This window comes from Thamnophis elegans, chromosome 8, assembly GCF_009769535.1.
Source record: "Thamnophis elegans isolate rThaEle1 chromosome 8, rThaEle1.pri, whole genome shotgun sequence".
Taxonomy (NCBI): Eukaryota; Metazoa; Chordata; class Lepidosauria; order Squamata; family Colubridae; genus Thamnophis; species Thamnophis elegans.
The window spans coordinates 29,851,443-29,868,142 of NC_045548.1; the positions used below are offsets into that span (position 1 = coordinate 29,851,443).

At 46.1% G+C, this 16,700-nt stretch overlaps 1 protein-coding gene across 1 annotated transcript in view; it reads left to right on the plus strand.

Annotated features, from left to right (window-relative positions):
• The first annotated feature begins 522 nt into the window (after nucleotides 1-522).
• LAMA3 (laminin subunit alpha 3) overlaps nucleotides 523-16,700 on the plus strand; it is a 160,140-nt gene continuing 143,962 nt past the window's right edge. Inside the window, 2 exon segments of the mRNA XM_032222910.1 lie at nucleotides 523-1,483; nucleotides 15,615-15,767. Of these exon segments, the coding sequence (XP_032078801.1) occupies nucleotides 1,178-1,483; nucleotides 15,615-15,767 (459 nt within the window). The 5' untranslated portion in view covers nucleotides 523-1,177.

Consider the following 16,700-nt stretch of genomic DNA (forward strand, 5'->3'; position numbering starts at 1 on the left):
TCAGGGGGCTTTGTAAGTGAAATAACTCAGGGGCAATTGTGAATTACTTCACAATTGCCCCTGAATTAGGGATAGAGGTCACATGAAGGAATATACTACTTTATAATGCCTTGGTAAGGCCACACTTGGATTCATATGCTAAAACATATGAAGAACGGTTGCAGGAACTGGGTATGTCTAGTTTAATGAAAAGAAGGACTAGGGGAGACCTAGCGTATCTCAGGGGTTGCCACAAAGAAGAGGGAGTCAATCTATTCTGCAAAGCACCTGAGGGTAGAACAAGAAGCAATGGGTGGAAACTAATCAAGGAGAGAAGCAACTTAGAACTGAGGAGAAATTTCCTAACAGTTAGAACAATTAATCAGTGGAACAACTTGCCTCCAGAAGTTGTGAAGGCTCCAACACTGCAAGTCTTTAAGAAGATGTTGGATAGCCATCTGTCTGAAACGGTATAGGGTTTCCTGCCTAGGCAGGGGGTTGGACTAGAATACCTCCAAGGTCCCTTCCGCTATTGTAAATAGCTACCTGGGAATCTGAACATACTCAAAGTCTCTGCAAGGCATCAAGTTGTGGAAAGAATGGGTTGTCTGAAGAAATTTTCTTGGTTTTTTTTAATGCCATTCGGCCCCCCTAAACCCACTAGGTCTCAAGCACCCTGTAACCGGATCCGATGGACATTTAATCAAAGGCAAATTCCACGAAGTTCAGTTGAACTGAGAGAAACACGGACAGTACAGGATCGCAGCCTTGGACGAAGCTTTAATCCGATTTGAGCTGCCGCCAGCAACGAGTGACGCGTTTCCTCAGTCCTCGCCTCACTTACGACGGACCGGTGCTCCCTGCTAACGAAGCAAGCGCCGGGATCGCGTTAGAGCTGCAGGTGTTTTTCTCCGCCGAGATCGTTCCGGGAATCCCCGCGCCGCCCTCGCCTCCTTAGGACCCACGTAGTCCGATCTCCTCTCCCTGGGCGGCGTTTTCCCTCGTGATCCCGCGAAAGTGGCAGCCGAGCAGCAGGAGGTGTCTCTGCCTCCTCCGCCTCCTCCCCTTTGCTTTCTTTTCGGTACCCTCAGAGCTAATCGGAGCACAAAGGGGCACAGGAGGGGCCGAGGCAGGCCGTCCCTCTCGGATCGCTAATCCCGCGGACGGCGTAAACAAATCCAGCAAAGGGGGCGCGAAGATGGCGAGGAGGACCCGGGTGGCGGCAGCTCTCTTGGCTTCGCGAACGGCGCCAGGCGCAGCGTTGGCAAGGGTCGTCTTGGCTCTCTGGTCCTGCTGCCACCCCGCGGGCTGCCTCTCGGCTTCTTCCCTGGACGCCGGGGAGAGGGCGCTTAGTCTCCACCCGCCTTACTTCAACCTGGCGGAGACAACCCGCATTTGGGCAACTGCCACCTGCGGGCAGGACGAGAGCGGGAGGCCCCGCCTAGAGCTCTTCTGCAAACTGGTGGGGGGACCCGCTGCTTCCCCCGCCGGGCAAACCATCCAGGTGAGAGAAATGACCTCGGGGATGTGGGGGGGGGGCGAGTTGGGGGGTTGAGAGATTGGGAGGAAGAACCAAAGAGAAGCAGCACAGAAAACTTCGAAGTTAAAATTGGATTAGTTGCTTTTTCTTGTAGTAGCAACTATTAAGGTCGCACTCTTGGGGGGTGAGATCCATTAATCTCAGACTTTTTCTGGATGGGCACCCATGAAATTGCTTATGTGAGGATTGTAATAGCTGTCTTCATCAAGACAACGTAATATATAGAAGAGTAAAACCTCCCTTTCTTCCCCTAATACCAGTGGCACTGATCTAATACGTGTGTGTGTGTGTGTGTGTGTGTGTGTGTATAGTTCAAATGTACATCAGCAGGAAGCTCTATGTAATGTGATTGAGTTTGTACTACCTTTAATTTCTAATTTATATAGTGAATTAGGGAGTTTCCTCATTAGAAGTGTAGGTCAAAACTGTGCCAGTTCAGTTTCTACTTCTAAGGGTCTGGGAAGAAAAATCTAGACAACCACATAGTGAAATATATTTAATCTAATTTAGCTACTCATGTCTAAATCACATAATCTACTGGTAATCTCATTGTTGAAGCATAGATTGGTGTTTCATGGGTTAAATAATCAGGTATTACATTCTAATAATCAATACTTCTGATTACATAGTACAGAGAGCAAAGAAGATAGGAGTGAGCAAAAAGACAATAATATCTATTCTGGCATATTTGCAATGTGTTATAATGAGGGTCTTCAACTCTAGTTGTTTTAAGAAGATACATTTTTAGACTTGCTTCAAAGTACTACAATCGCCGTTCTGTCAATATTTAGAGATATGTTGGTATTTGTAGATAGAAGTTATCCCAGTCCATTGAACTCATAGGCTAATTGGTTCCTCTCTTTAGTTCTAGCTGGTTAATTTTCAGATGACAACAATACTTAAAAGCAGCATAGATCCTGCAGTCCAGGGCAACAATGGATAACATAGATTATTCAAAATAATTCCAAAAAGGCTTCAAACCCAGCCTGGGGTTGAAACAGCCTTGGCCGCCCAGATAGATACCAGGAATGGATGAGAAAAATATATGCCTGCTAATGCTTGTATACTTTTCAATAGCTTTTGGTGCCATCCTTCCAATTATCCTCCTAGCTGATTTACATTTAGAAGGCACTGAATTGTGTATACTTGGAGAATTTTACTTCATGCGTATTGTCTATGTAGTGCTACAAAGTTTCATTTTATTCTCCAATAGAGAATTTGTTGCGTCCTCCCGACACAGCTGGCAGCCGCAGCCAGAGCCACAGGCTTCTGATTGGCTCTGGTGCGCCAGCCGGCCGGCGGGAGAAATACTGGCCACCGATTGGCTACCCGCCTGACAGCTGTCAAGTATAAATAGCTGTCAGGCGGGCTCCGTTCCCTGTTCGTGTTTTGTACTGTTGACTGTTCGTTCTGCAATAAAGGTTGTTTGAATTTACCTCAGAGCTTCGTCTTTAAAACTGGCGACGAAGATGAGCGACACGGACCCCGTTCTCGTCCCAGCATTGGCTCCTTCTGCGGTTTTCGCCGCTTTCCGGCCTGAGGCTGAATCCTGGGACTCTTTCCTCAAGCGGTTTGAGATTTTTCTTCAGGCTCATGACCTGTCCAAATTGCCTGAGGGAAGGAGAAGGGACACCTTCTTCCATTATTGTGGCCCTGAAATGTTTGCCACCGCCAGGGCACTTTCCGCACCAATCCCGGTGCACACCATGCCTCTCGACCTCCTCATGGCTAGGCTCAAACTGCATTACGAGCCAACGCCGTCCAAGTACTCTCATCGGCAGTATTTCAGGTGCTGCATTCAATGTGAGGGGCAGTCTATCAGCCAGTACGTGGCTGCGCTGAGGGTGGCTGCAATAAATTGCGAGTTCGTTGATCTGAAGGATGCTCTCTTGGAGCAGTTCATTTATGGACTGCTCGATATCAACCTCCATCACTGCATCTTGTCCCGTGCTGAGCTCTCTATGAAGATTGCGGTGGACGAAGCCCATGCATATGAAATGGCTGGCCAGTCCACCCCTGATCTCCATCAATTCCCTTCTTCCGTGATGACTGCCTTGCCTCACTCGTCAGTCCACTGTCAAATGATGGCCAACGAACTCCATGCTGATTCCTGCTGCTCTGTTGACCGCCTCCATTCTCTGCCCACTCGGGATGGCGGCATGTGCCTCAGCTGTGGCGGCTGCCATTCCAGGGCCTCTTGCCGGTTCCGCAATGCCCTCTGTCGCAAGTGCGGGAAGAAGGGCCATATTGCGGCCATCTGCCACTGAGCTCCAGGTGACGCTCGCAGCCCGAGGCCTCCGCCGTCTGCTGTTTCTAATCCCTCTGCCACCTTTCGACGTCCTGCTCCAGGGTCTTCTGCCACCTGCCTGGGGTGCTACGCTGTCTCCAATCCTGAGGCTCCCATGCCCGACTGGCTGCCTGACTCCGCTGCCTCCTTTTTCGGGGGCCGGGGTAAGATGCACCTCCGCGTCTTACTCACTGGCCGCCCCTGCCAGATGGAACTGGACACCGGCTCGGCCCACACAATCATGTCCTGGGACACTCTTCATTCCTTGTTGCCATCTCTTACGCCGAGCCAGCTGTCCCCTGCTGACTGCCAGGACTACCAGGGCAACCCCATTCCCATCCTGGGTTGCAGGAGATTCCCTGTCCAGTATGGGAGGTTTCAGGGTTTCTTGCCCCTTGTCGTAGTCCACAGCCCCCTGGCTTCCCTCTTGGGGCTTGATTGGTTCAGGGCTTTCGGCCTTAGCATTGCCGGCATTAATTCCTTATGCCTGGCCTCCTCTCTCGACTCACTCCTGTCAGAGTTCAATGACGTCTTCTCTGATGCCCTGGGTTGCTACAAAGGCAATCCCATCTTCCTTAATCTGGACCCTATGGTGGCGCCCATCCGCCTTAAAGCGCGCCAGGTCCCGTTTGCTTTTCGGGCTCGCGTTGATGCGGAGATCGATAAACTGATCTCTCAGGGCATCTTGGAGCCCATGGACTATGCCCCGTGGAAGACCCCCATAGTGTTGCCTTTGAAGTCCGATGGATCCCTGAGGATCTGCACGGAGTATAAGGCAACCGTCAACAAGGCCCTGCAGGGGCATCCCTATCCTGTGCCGGTCGTACAACACGTGCTGCACTCCTTGGGCCAGGGCAAGATTTTCGCTAAGTTGGACCTGGCCCAAGCTTACCACCAGTTGCCCGTTGACCAGGCCTCCGCTACAGCCCAGACCATCGTGACCCACCGCGGGGCCTTCAAGTGCTGCCGCTTACAGTTCAGGGTCAGCAAAGCCCCTGGCATATTTCAGGGACTCATGGAGCGGGTGCTCCATGGCATCCCGGGCATAGTGCCCTATTTTTATGATGTCCTGATTGCCGCCCCCGACCAATCAGGACTCGTCAAGACCCTTAGGGCGGTGCTCTCTCGTTTCCGGGATGACGGCTTGCACTTGAAATGCTCAAAGTGCCAGCTGGGCGTCCCCTCTGTTGAATTCCTGGGGTTTCTTGTGGATTCCAGAGGAATCCACCCCACCCCTTCCAAAGTTGGGGCCATTACCTCCACTCCCACTCCCTCCTCCAAGGTGGAGCTCCAGGCATTCCTGGGGCTCCTCAATTTCTATGCTTCCTTCATCCCCCATAAGGCATCCGTTGAGGAGTCTCTCCACTGCCTCCTAGATGCCTCCGCCCCTTGGCTTTGGACAGACCGTGAGGCGCATGCGCTCACGGCTGTCAAAGCCCTTTTTACTTCTGCCCCCGTGCTCGTCCAATATGACGAGCACCTTCCACTCATCCTTGCTTGTGATGCCTCCCCCTTCAGTGTCGGGGCCATCCTGAGCCACGCCTTCCCCGATGGCTCGGAAGCCCCGATTGCCTTTTACTCCCGCACCTTGTCCAAGGCTGAGTGCAATTACAGCCAGCTGGACAAGGAGGCCCTCGCGGCCGTTGCGGGGGTAAAACGCTTCCACCCCTACCTGTACGGTCGCAAGTTCACCCTCCAGACCGACCACAAGCCCCTTTGGGCATCCTTTCTGGTGATTGGCCCACCCCCCCTATTCTCTCTCCCCTCATGGGCCACTGGTCTGAGTTCCTCTCTTCCTACTCGTACTCCCTCCTCTACCACCCTGGCAAACACATGGGCCACGCCAACGCCCTTAGCCGCTGTCTGCTGCCCATCCCTGTCTCTGACCCAGCCCCCACAATCTCGGTTGGTGCCTTGACGGACGACCTCGCTTGTCCCCTCTCGGCCTCCGACGTCTCCCAAGCCTCCTGGTCTCACCCCCTCCTCCAGAGAGTCCTGGATGCTGTTCACCAGGGCTGGACAGTGGACACTCGCTCGGCCGAGTTCCTTCCGTTCTTCTGCCGTCGGAACGAGCTTTCCATCATCCAGGACTGTTTGCTCTGGGGTTCCAGGGTCGTGGTTCCTGCTGCCCTCCGCCAGCAGGTGCTCCGCCGCCTCCATGAGGGCCACCCAGGCATAGTGCGAATGAAGGCTCTCGGTCGCAGCTATGTCTGGTGGCCCTCCATGGACACTGACATTGCTGCCTGGGTCCAGCAGTGTCCTCCCTGCCAGGCTGTTCGCCCTCCTCCGCCCTCCGCCCTGGCCCACTCCTGGGAGATTCCCTCCTCTCCATGGAGTCACCTCCACATTGACTTCTTTGGGCCCCTTGATGGCCGTACATTCCTCCTCGTAGTGGATGCCTTGTCCAAATGGGTGGACATCTTCCCCATGCAGTCCACCACGGCAGGCACCACCATCCAAATTCTGGATGCCCTTTTTACTACCCACGGCATCCCCGACGTCATCGTCTCTGATAATGGACCCCAATTATCCTCTGTCCCCTTTCTCTCCTATCTGGCTAGCCTGGGCATCCGGCATGCCCCTGTTGCTCCCTATCACCTGGCCAGCAACGGCATGGCTGAGCACGCCGTGCATTTGGCCAAGGAGGGCCTTACCTGGCTCACCCACCTGCCATGGCCTTCCCGCCTCCGCACCTACCTTCTGGTGCAGCATTCCACCCCCTGCCAGGCCACCGGCAAAAGCCCTGCGGAGCTCCTTATGGGTCGCCGCCTGCGGACCACCCTTGACCATTTGCACTCTTCCTTCGCCCCCACCACAGGCCCCCTACCCGCTCCCCCTAGGGTTTTTCTGGTGGGTGAGGGGGTCTTCGCGCAAAATTATGCCGGAGACTCAAAGTGGTTACCTGGAGTCATACTAGATCTAACTGGACCCTGCTCTTATAGGGTCCAGCTTGACGATGGATGACTATGGCGGCGCCATCTAAACCAGCTGCGCTGCCGTACAACTGCGGGGCCGCCCCAACCAACCACACCGTTTTCACAAGCATCGCAGCTGGAGCCTGCTTGCCCGTCGGCCGCCCGACCTGCCCAACCACGACCAACCGCGGCTCAACCTTCTCCAGCCGCCTTCCCCGCTCCGCGCCACCGCGCACAACCCATTGCTGCAAGCGGAGGACACTTGCCTTCAAACATTCCCGCTTGTCTGGGGGCCGGGCCTTCCGATCTGCTGCGTCACAGCAACAGACCTCCTCCTCCAGCGGCGACGGACACTCCTACTCCTCGGCGTTCGCAGCGCATGCGCAGAAGACCGGCCTATTTAAAGGACTACACATGCGGTGTCTGGGGGGAAGGGGTGTTGCGTTCTCCCGACGCAACCGCAGCCAGAGTCACAGGCTTCTGGTTGGCTCTGGCGCGCCAGCTGGCCGGCAGGACAAAAACTGGCCACTGATTGGCTACCGCCTGACAGCTGTCAAGTATAAATAGCTGTCAGGCGGGCTCCGTTCCCTGTTCGTGTTTTGTACTGTTGACTGTTCGTTCTGCAATAAAGGTTGTTTGAATTTACCTCAGAGCTTCGTCTTTAAAAGAATTGTTTTGAGAAAATTCCCACTTACTCTCTTTTGCAGAACCCGTTGGCAAGACTCACAGGTTTGCATTTAGAGTCACAGTTTACCCAGACTAATTCCTGCAGTCCCTGACACACAATTTAGTACTGCAACCCAATTATGTATCTCCAAACAGGTTCTGTATTGGGGATGGCATAGGTAGAAGCCATGATCCTGAGAAAGGGACAAGGGATGTCCCTAATTCTTGCTCTTCCAGCTTTGCTGACTATGTCAAGCTGCTGTAAGAAAAATATTCAGTTAAATTAGAAACGAAAGTGATTGGAGGTAGTTGAAACAAAGTTTATTGGCATGTACAATAACAGTGATCATGGTCTCCTTGATAAAAGGAACACAAATATACCCCAAACAACAAACATCTGTCAGTTAGATATATACCATTGATTTCAAAATAACTGTGCATTATTATGGAACTGCAGCAGAATTATTGGGAGAGTTTTAAAATCTGTAATAGTTGGTGGTGTGGTTCCCATTGGAGCTTACCTTCCATGGAAGAAGGTTCCATTTGTCAGTGAATAAATATGTGTTTAAACTGTTTATACTGTTTACAAATGTTAAAAAAAACATTGTCAATCATATTGTGACTTATATAGCTGGTATGTGTCTGATAATGCTTAGGAGATGACTTTACTGAGATACCATTAACATTCCTCTAAACCAGAGGTCTCCAACCTTGGCAACTTTAAGCCTGGTGGACTTCAACTTCAACTTAAGTCCTCCAGGCTTAAAGTTGCCAAAGTTGGAGACCCCTGCTCTAAACTAAAGGGACTGACTTGGATGCTAACCAGTGGTGGGTTTCAATTTTTTTTAGAACATCTTCTGTAGGTGTGGCCTGCTTTGTGGGAGTGGCTTGCTGGCCATGTGACTGGGTGGGAGTGGCTTCCCTGCCATGTGACTGGCTGGGCATGGCCATCTTGTAAAATGTGGTGAAACTCACTTAACGCTTTTCCTTAGCAACCAAAATGTTGGCTCAGAAACTCTGGCATTGAAGTGTGCAAGTCTTTAAGCTGTCAAGTTACAAGACCCTTGCACCCCTAACCCTTTAGATAAAAACACCAGCGGTGTTCAAACCTAACAGCTTTAAGACTTGTGGAGTTCAACTCCCAGAATTCCTCCTCTTGCTCTTCATCTTGATGATGTGTGGACGGGTGAGGGGAGGGAGCTGGAACCGGTTCTAAATGGCACTGTAGATTTGTGGAAACTTTTCTATAGAAGAGGTTAGAACTGGCAGGAACCCACCCCTGATGCTAACCCTCCTATCATAAGACATGGCATTTATAGTGCCCATAAACTAAGTCCTTTCCCACCATGGAAAAGGCAGCAGTGTGGTTTTACTTCTCTGTCTGTCTTCCAGAGTTACCATCCAACTTGCCTGTCTTTTATTCATGCAAAACATATGTTTTATACATGCTTAAGGCATAAAAGGTTTTATTGCTCTGGTTTGTTAGCTGTAATTATATCCTATTTTAATACTTAGATGTTGTAACATTTTAATTAGTGGTATTTGCCAATTTAAGAATATTTTGATACTCTAACCAAATCACGTATAGTACTAACCCCAGCCAGTTTCATACATTAGCCTCAACCCCCCAAGTAAGATCCAGGGTCCAGCAGAAATGGATCTTTTTCAGTTACCTTCTAACTGTCAACAAGGAGGGTAGCATCTTTAACTTGGAAAACAAACCATTGCCTAAACTGGGGCAGCAACAGAAAAAGCATGTTACATGCACGTCATCCTTTGTTTACTGCTGTACTTCTATTGTGAAGTTATCTTTTGAACTTTTCATAGATTTTTGCCCATAAACATGGCCAAGAAAAATTAAAATAAATCCCCAAAGTCTCTCCAGTGCAGGTTTATGGATTATGGATTATGAATGCAGAGCTAGGATACCATAATTGTTCCGATTAACAAGTCTACTATATAGAAAAGATGGTAAACTACATTATTCAAAAAAGAAAATAACTGAGCATTGTTATGGAACTGCATCAGAATTATGGGGAGAGTTTTAAAATCTAGTCTGCCTTCCCTTGGAGTTTACCTTCCATGGAAGAAGATTCCATTTGTCTGTGAATAAATATGTGATTAAACTGTTTATACTCTATACCCAGTGGCGTGGTGGCTAAGATGCGGAACTTGTCGATCAGAAAGTTTGGCAGTTCTAATCCCTAGTACTGCATAATAGAGTGAGCTGTCCCAGCTTCTGCCAACTTAGCAGTTTGAAAGCATGCAAAAATGCAAGTAGAAAAATAGGAACCACTTGTGGTGGGAAGGTAACAGCATTCCATGATCCTTCGGTGCTTAGTCATGCCGGCCACATGACCACGGAGACGTCTTCGGACAAAGCTCTTCGGCTTTGAAACGGAGATGAGCACTGCCCCCTAGAGTCAAGAATGACTAGCACATATGTGCGAGGGGAACCTTTACCTTCAAATTCTCGCTCTGTTTCATCTCTGCCTCCCTGTTCTAATAAACATCACTATGGCTGTTACTAGTAAAAATAATTAAAACCAGCGTATGTTTTTCTTCGATGCTTAGATTTTTTTTCCATGTCCAACTACTTTGTTCATCAAGTGCTGCATAATACTGGTATAAAGAAGGCAAACCAGTGTTCCCAGACCAGATGTCTTGATGATGTGTTTAGCTACATTTCTCATTATTCCTAGCATGTCATCTTGTTGTTATGGTTAACATAGAGGAGATGAAATCCAATAGTTTTAGAAAGCATTTGGCTGAGAAAGATTGTCCTGGACTGCATTATTGTCTTCCTTATTAAAGGAAGCGTGCATTCTTTCAATCTTAATTCCTTGCTTTTTGTATATGATAAAGCAATGCTACATCACAATCTATTCAACTGACACACCAAGAGAGGTTTAAACATATGGGCCTTCTTTTAATCAACCCAGAAACCTATGTTAGCCAACATAAAGTACTACTCAAGAAGTTTCTTGCTTAAAGCTCCTAAGTCAATGTGATAACAAAAGCAGTGTCTCTGGGCAACAACATTGTGATATTACTAGCCTCTTTTTGCTATAGTGAAAAGGAAAATCCACAGACATCTTTTCAGGGTTGGGTTAAAGAAAATAAATTCCCTTCAGGTGTTTTGGCAGCAACTTGTAGGATCTTGTCTGTTAGAAGTCAGAAGAAGAATAAAATCTAACATAGGTGATCCACTTTTGCATAACATCCATTCTGCATATGCACTAAGAATAGCTTAAGATATTTGTCCTGAAATTAGCTACTAGTCCACTTCTAAATCAACCAATTGTTTGTCATGTATGTATTTGAGCCAAATGCATTTTAGCTGAGTTCTGATAAATTTATATGAATATACATGTGTCTCTCTGCATGAAGACACACACAAAAAAGGGAAGTTTATAATATCTATTGGATATGATATGCCAGAAAATAATTGTATGAACAATAAGATGTTCAAAAAAAGTAATAATATCATGAACAATACATTTAGAGTTACAGATATATAATAGTACAGCTGTATTTTTATACTCAGTGTCCTGGAGTAAGCATCATTATATTCAAGGAAATTTACTTATGAATAGGCAGCCTGATAGTAATATTGACCAAGGACTTGTATATAGGCCCATGAGCAGCAGAGTAGCCTAAGTATAATGTTTTATGGCTTCTTGAAAATACTCTCAGAGCATACAAATGCAGTTTTCTACCCCTGCTCTGTGAATAGTAGCCTGGTTTTGGAAAAAATGTTTTAAAAACATTTGCAAATTTAATCACATTAAAATGATCCATGTTGGGTTTTTCAAAAGGCAACTGAACTTTCTTTGTTTTTCCTTGAACACATTTTGCTTCTTAACTAAGAAGCTTCTTCAGTTCTAGAATTGAGAACTGAAGAAGCTTCTTGGATGAGAAGTGAAACATCTTCAAGGAAAAACGAAAGAAAGTCCAGTTGGTTTTTGTAAAAGCACCTTTGCGACAACCATGACCTGGATGACTGAGAAGTTTCATAAATCCATGTTAGACCTTCCAAATCTGGGGAACTTCACTAAGACTACATCTCCCAGAATTCTTACCCACCTTGGCCAATTATCCTAAAAGTTATTATCCAGAACATTTGGATGGCATCAGATTGGTCAAGAGTGATCTAACCATAGGAAAAAATACAGAAGTGCTTCTTTGTCAATTTATAAAATGAAAGCTCTGGAGTTTAATAATTAATGTAGATATAGACTTGACATACATTAGAATAAAAAAGAATAGAGCTTTCCTTATTTAACATTTGCCTTGGAGATTTTGGATAGGAGGTCAGATAACGATTTGTGCCAGGTCTTAGTAGGGCTTTTGGGGGATCTATCCTGGCACAAGAAAGCATGGCATTCTGCTTGCATATTTGATTGACTGGGAAGCCATCAAAGTCCTTCTCTGCAGTTTTAACAACGCCTCATTGAGACACATAGCAAGAATACTTCTGTAGTTTACCTCTTACTGTGGTTCAAGAGGGCTTCTACATTCTTTCAAAAGATAGCAATGCATATATTGTCATACTGTTTCAACTTGAATTACCATTATTTTAACATAAAAATAGGTACCATGCATTAAATAGCTTAAACTAAAGATTTAAGCGAACATGTCCACACATATACAGATATGTTCTGACCCCCTCCTCCGTTCAGTAACGAAAGCCGAGAGAAGCGTAAAATGGAATGTCCTTTAATTAGCAAGTCCAGACTCTCAGTGGCTGAAAGCCAAATAAACAAATAGATAAGGACTTCGGCAGCAAGTCCGACAAACCTTGGCAGCAATGCAAACAAACTCTGGCAGCAATCCAGCCTGCCAGGTTCGTTTCTCTTTAATCCCAAACGTTGACTTCTGTAAGAAGGGCGTGGCACAAGCAGTTTCTTTTATAGTCTGGGAGAGGAGCTTAATGACCATCAGCTGAGTGTAATTACCTCCTATAATTACATAGTTGTTCTTGACACAAGCAGCCCTTCGACGGCGTGCATCCCGGAACAACTCACAGTTGGTTTCTGGATCTCTCTCTCTTGTCTCCTCCCCACTGATCCAAAGCTCAGGTGCCACCTGTTGGCCAACCAGTCTCTCTGTGCCCTGCTCAGAGTCAGAACACTGTCCAGGGTCCTCAACATCCTCCAGGGCCGACTCATAGGGCCCCTCGCTGTCGGAGTCTGGTGGCAGCTCCAACGGCTCCTGCCAGGCCACAACACAGATATATCCAGGTGAAAGAAATAGATAAGGAAAATGGCATATTCCAGGTAACCAGAAAGTTAAGATAGACAGCATACAGAATTGGAGATTTACCTCAGATTTATTTATTTTGTTACTTATTTGTTCAATCTGTTACACCTCAATCTACATAAGCCCGTGATAGCGAACCCATGGCACATGTGCCAGAGGTGGCATGCAGAGTCCCTCTCTGTGGGCACGTGTGCTGTTGCCAGCTGCTGTTCGTGTGCACCAGAGTGCTGGAACCCTGAAGATCGGCTGGCTGGTGCGTGTGCATGCACCAGCCAGCTGGTCTTTGGGTTTCCGGTGCATGCAAAAACCAGCTGGCCGGTGCACATACACGTTCCGGAAACCTGAAGACCAGCTAAGTCTTCGGTTTTCTTACGCTCCGGTGCACGAATGTGCATTCTGGTTTGGGCACTCGGTGCTGAAAAGGTTCACCATCACTGGCATAGGCTCTATGCAGTTTACAGATAAGATGTGCTTGTTTTGAGATTTTTTCCAAATTGATTGCTGACAATGCTATATGTCTACAGGCTAACACTGCATAAACACCCAGGATCCTGGGTAATATATAATTGTTCTCTTAATTCAACTTTAGCCATTGCAGATATGATGCATTGATATTTAATTATGCATTCTTAAAACTTTCATGTATACATGCTTTCTGGGAATAATGCATAATTTATGGGACTCCACAGGATTTAAATCAGACTAAATATGTGTCTAGTTGTGAAATTTTTCTAGGATGAGGCAACTATAGTGAGTGGTTTTATCATGTTCCAACAAAGCAACATACATGGGAGCAAAAAGGGAGAACTGAATATACAAAATTTGCATATTGCAAGTAAAAATGTAATTCCTAGATGCCATCAATATCTTTATGATAATGATTTATCACGTTATTTGTATGTACACTGAGAGCTTATGCACTGGAGACAAATTCCTTGTGTGTCCAATCACATTTGGCGAATAAAGAATTCTATTCTATTCTATTCTATTCTATTCCATTCCATTCCATTCTGATAAAATTAATGAAAAAACTTTACCCTGCCTAAGGCGAGAGAACCATTCCTGGCTAGAATAAGCAATTTTTAATTAGCTTTCCAGTATCCCTATAACATTTTACTTGCAAATCTCCACTGTAGAAGTTTGGCCTCTCCTCAGTTTCTAATGAATTTCATTGGATAAAGCAGCGAGGCAATTTAAGATGATGTTTAAATGAATTCATATAGTACACTTTACAGTAGGCATTTTTTTCTCTGAGTTAATAATGAAGATCATGATTCAACAATGATCAGGATAACCCAGGATAGTCTCCGGAGGCTGGGGAGGGCGAAAAATGGCCCCAACAGTCCAACTGGAAGTTCAGAAATGATTTGTTTCTGGCTTCTGGAGGGCCTCCCCAGGCTTCAGGAAAGCCTCCGTTTTTGCCCTCCCCAGCCTCCGGAGGCTTTCCTGAAGTGTGGGGAGGGTGAAAATGGAGGCTTTCCTGAATGAAAAATGCCCCCACCAGACCTCCGGAAGGGCAAAAAATCAGCTGGCCAGTGTGCGCATGTGCGCAGCTGACGGCTGGTGTTCCAGCAAATATGGCTCTACGTGCCACCTGTGGCACATGTGCCATAGGTTTGCCATCACAGCCCTACATAATGTCAATCTAATACAGAGGATGCAGGTAATCCTTGACTTATGACCACAATTGGGACCAGAACGTCCATTACTTAAGTGAGTCACTCCCAATTTTACAACCTTTTGCTGTGTTCATTAAGTGAATCACCATGGTCATTAAGTGAATCTGGCTTCCCCCATTGACTTTGCTTGTTGGAAGCCAGCTGGGAAGGTCACAAGTGGTGATCATAAATCCCTGGCACCCTGCTGTCATTGTAAAGACATATTGTTGGCCAAGCACTTAAATTTTGATCACATGACTAACCCTAAGTGCCAGGACTGGTTTATAAGTCCCTTTTTTTCAGTGCCATCATAACTTTGAATAGCTGCTAAATGAATGGTTGTAAGTCAAGGACTACCTGTATATGTTACTATGCATTAATGGATCACTTAGGAATCCGTAACAAAAGTCTAGGAAGACCCTTAGGCTGCTTCCATGAATTCCAGCAGAAATCTGAAGAATGTTCTCTCATGGAAACAAACACATGTGTGTGCTGCAGATAGCCTGCCATAAGGAACACCTTTCTGAGATAATGCTAGGAGCAGAGAAGATTTAGTGATTTTTAGTGATTTTATTAGAATTTATAGGCCGCCCTTTTCCCTGAGGGGACTCAGGGCGGCTTACATAAAATGAGGGGGGGGGTATACAGACAATAGACACAAACAATACATAGAAGTAAAATAATAAGCAACATTCATTCATCATTCGGGTGGGGGCAGATTAACTTTGTCCCCAGGCCTGGCGGGCTAGCCAGGTCTTAAGGGCTGTGCGGAAGGTCTGAACGGTGGTGAGGGTACAAATCTCCACGGGGAGATCGTTCCAAAGGGTCGGAGCTACTACTGAAAAGGCTCTCCTCCGTGTGGTTGCCAGTCGACACTGACTGGCAGATGGAACTCGGAGGAGGCCTAATCTATGCGATCTAATTGGTCGCAAGGAGGTAATTGGCAGGAGCAAGGAGGTAATTGGCAGAAGACATTGTTCAAGACTCAATTAGCAAGTATCTAAAAGTTTTCTAAGTATTTTAATTTTCTTATTTGTCACTAATTCAAGTTAGTGAATTTTGACCACGGAGAAGAACATTGCTGACTATTTAGAATATGATGCCATTTTGAATCACACCTTAATTCTGCTTCAGGTAACTGCAGTAAAGCAAGATTTTTGCTGTGGAGGAATCTATTTTTATCTCTGTTTCTGAATTAGGCTGTTTTAGGCATTTATGCGGAAATGTCTGTATAACTTCTGAATCTGTCAATGCACCAAAATTTGAGTGGAAATTGTTATATCTTTTTGTTTGCCTGTTTGTTTCAGGGCCAGTTTTGTGACTATTGCAATGCTGCTGATCCTAATAAGGCTCATCCAATAGATTATGCTATAGATGGAACAGAACGTTGGTGGCAAAGTCCTTCTCTCTCCTTAGGTTTGAAGTATGATGAAGTGAATGTTACTTTGGATCTAGGACAGGTAAGTACGGTTCTGCTTACCTTATTGCTGACTTAATTTGGATTGGCTGAAGTTCTGTGTATGTGGTTCAACATGGAACATGGAAGCATTTTGTTGTAAAGTGGTACGCATAAACTACCAGCCTCTTGCAGCTTTGACATAGGATCAAAATTCATTGATATGATAAAAAAAAATTGCCCTTCAATTTTGCAGCCTTTGAGAGGTCAATCAGGTTGAGAAACTATGTCCAGGTTTTATTTATTTATTAAATTTATATGCTGCCCATATAAAGATGATGCACATAACGATAACTTTGGTGGTTTACAATAGAACAAAAACATAACTATGAAACATTAACATTAATATTAGTGGCAATTAAGGAATTAAAGAAAAGGTTAAAACGTGAGCATGTACAGTACAGGGGTGGACTTATGTCTCTCATTCAACCCACCACTTCCAGAATAGCATGCTCCCATCAGGGTCCCAAGTCAATTGGCAGAATCAGGTTTTAAGGCTCTTCTAGAAGTTTCCACTCTTCTAGAAGACTAAACTTAGATCTCACTTTAGAAGGCAAGATGTTCCAGAGTGTGAATGCCACAGCAGAGAAGGTCTTCTATTGATCCCTCCCCAGCCAAAATTCCTTGGCTGGCAGGATAAGAAGAAAGTCTTTCTGTAAGCATGAGTGGGCAGGCCAGTCCCACCGAGGTGAGACGGTGAGTCAACATGGTCCCATTTCAGGTTCACTTATCATGCAAGTCACGACCTTCTTAATCATGGCTTATTGAATAAACTGCAATTGGCTAGGTTAACATCTCATATTAAGCCATAATTGATTTCTAAATTCCATCGGAATATTAAAATACTAAGCAGTATAAATACATTTATATCTGTATTTTGCTAAAGAAACCAATTCATAATAATAATAGGTTATCACATTTAATAGATTAGTATAAT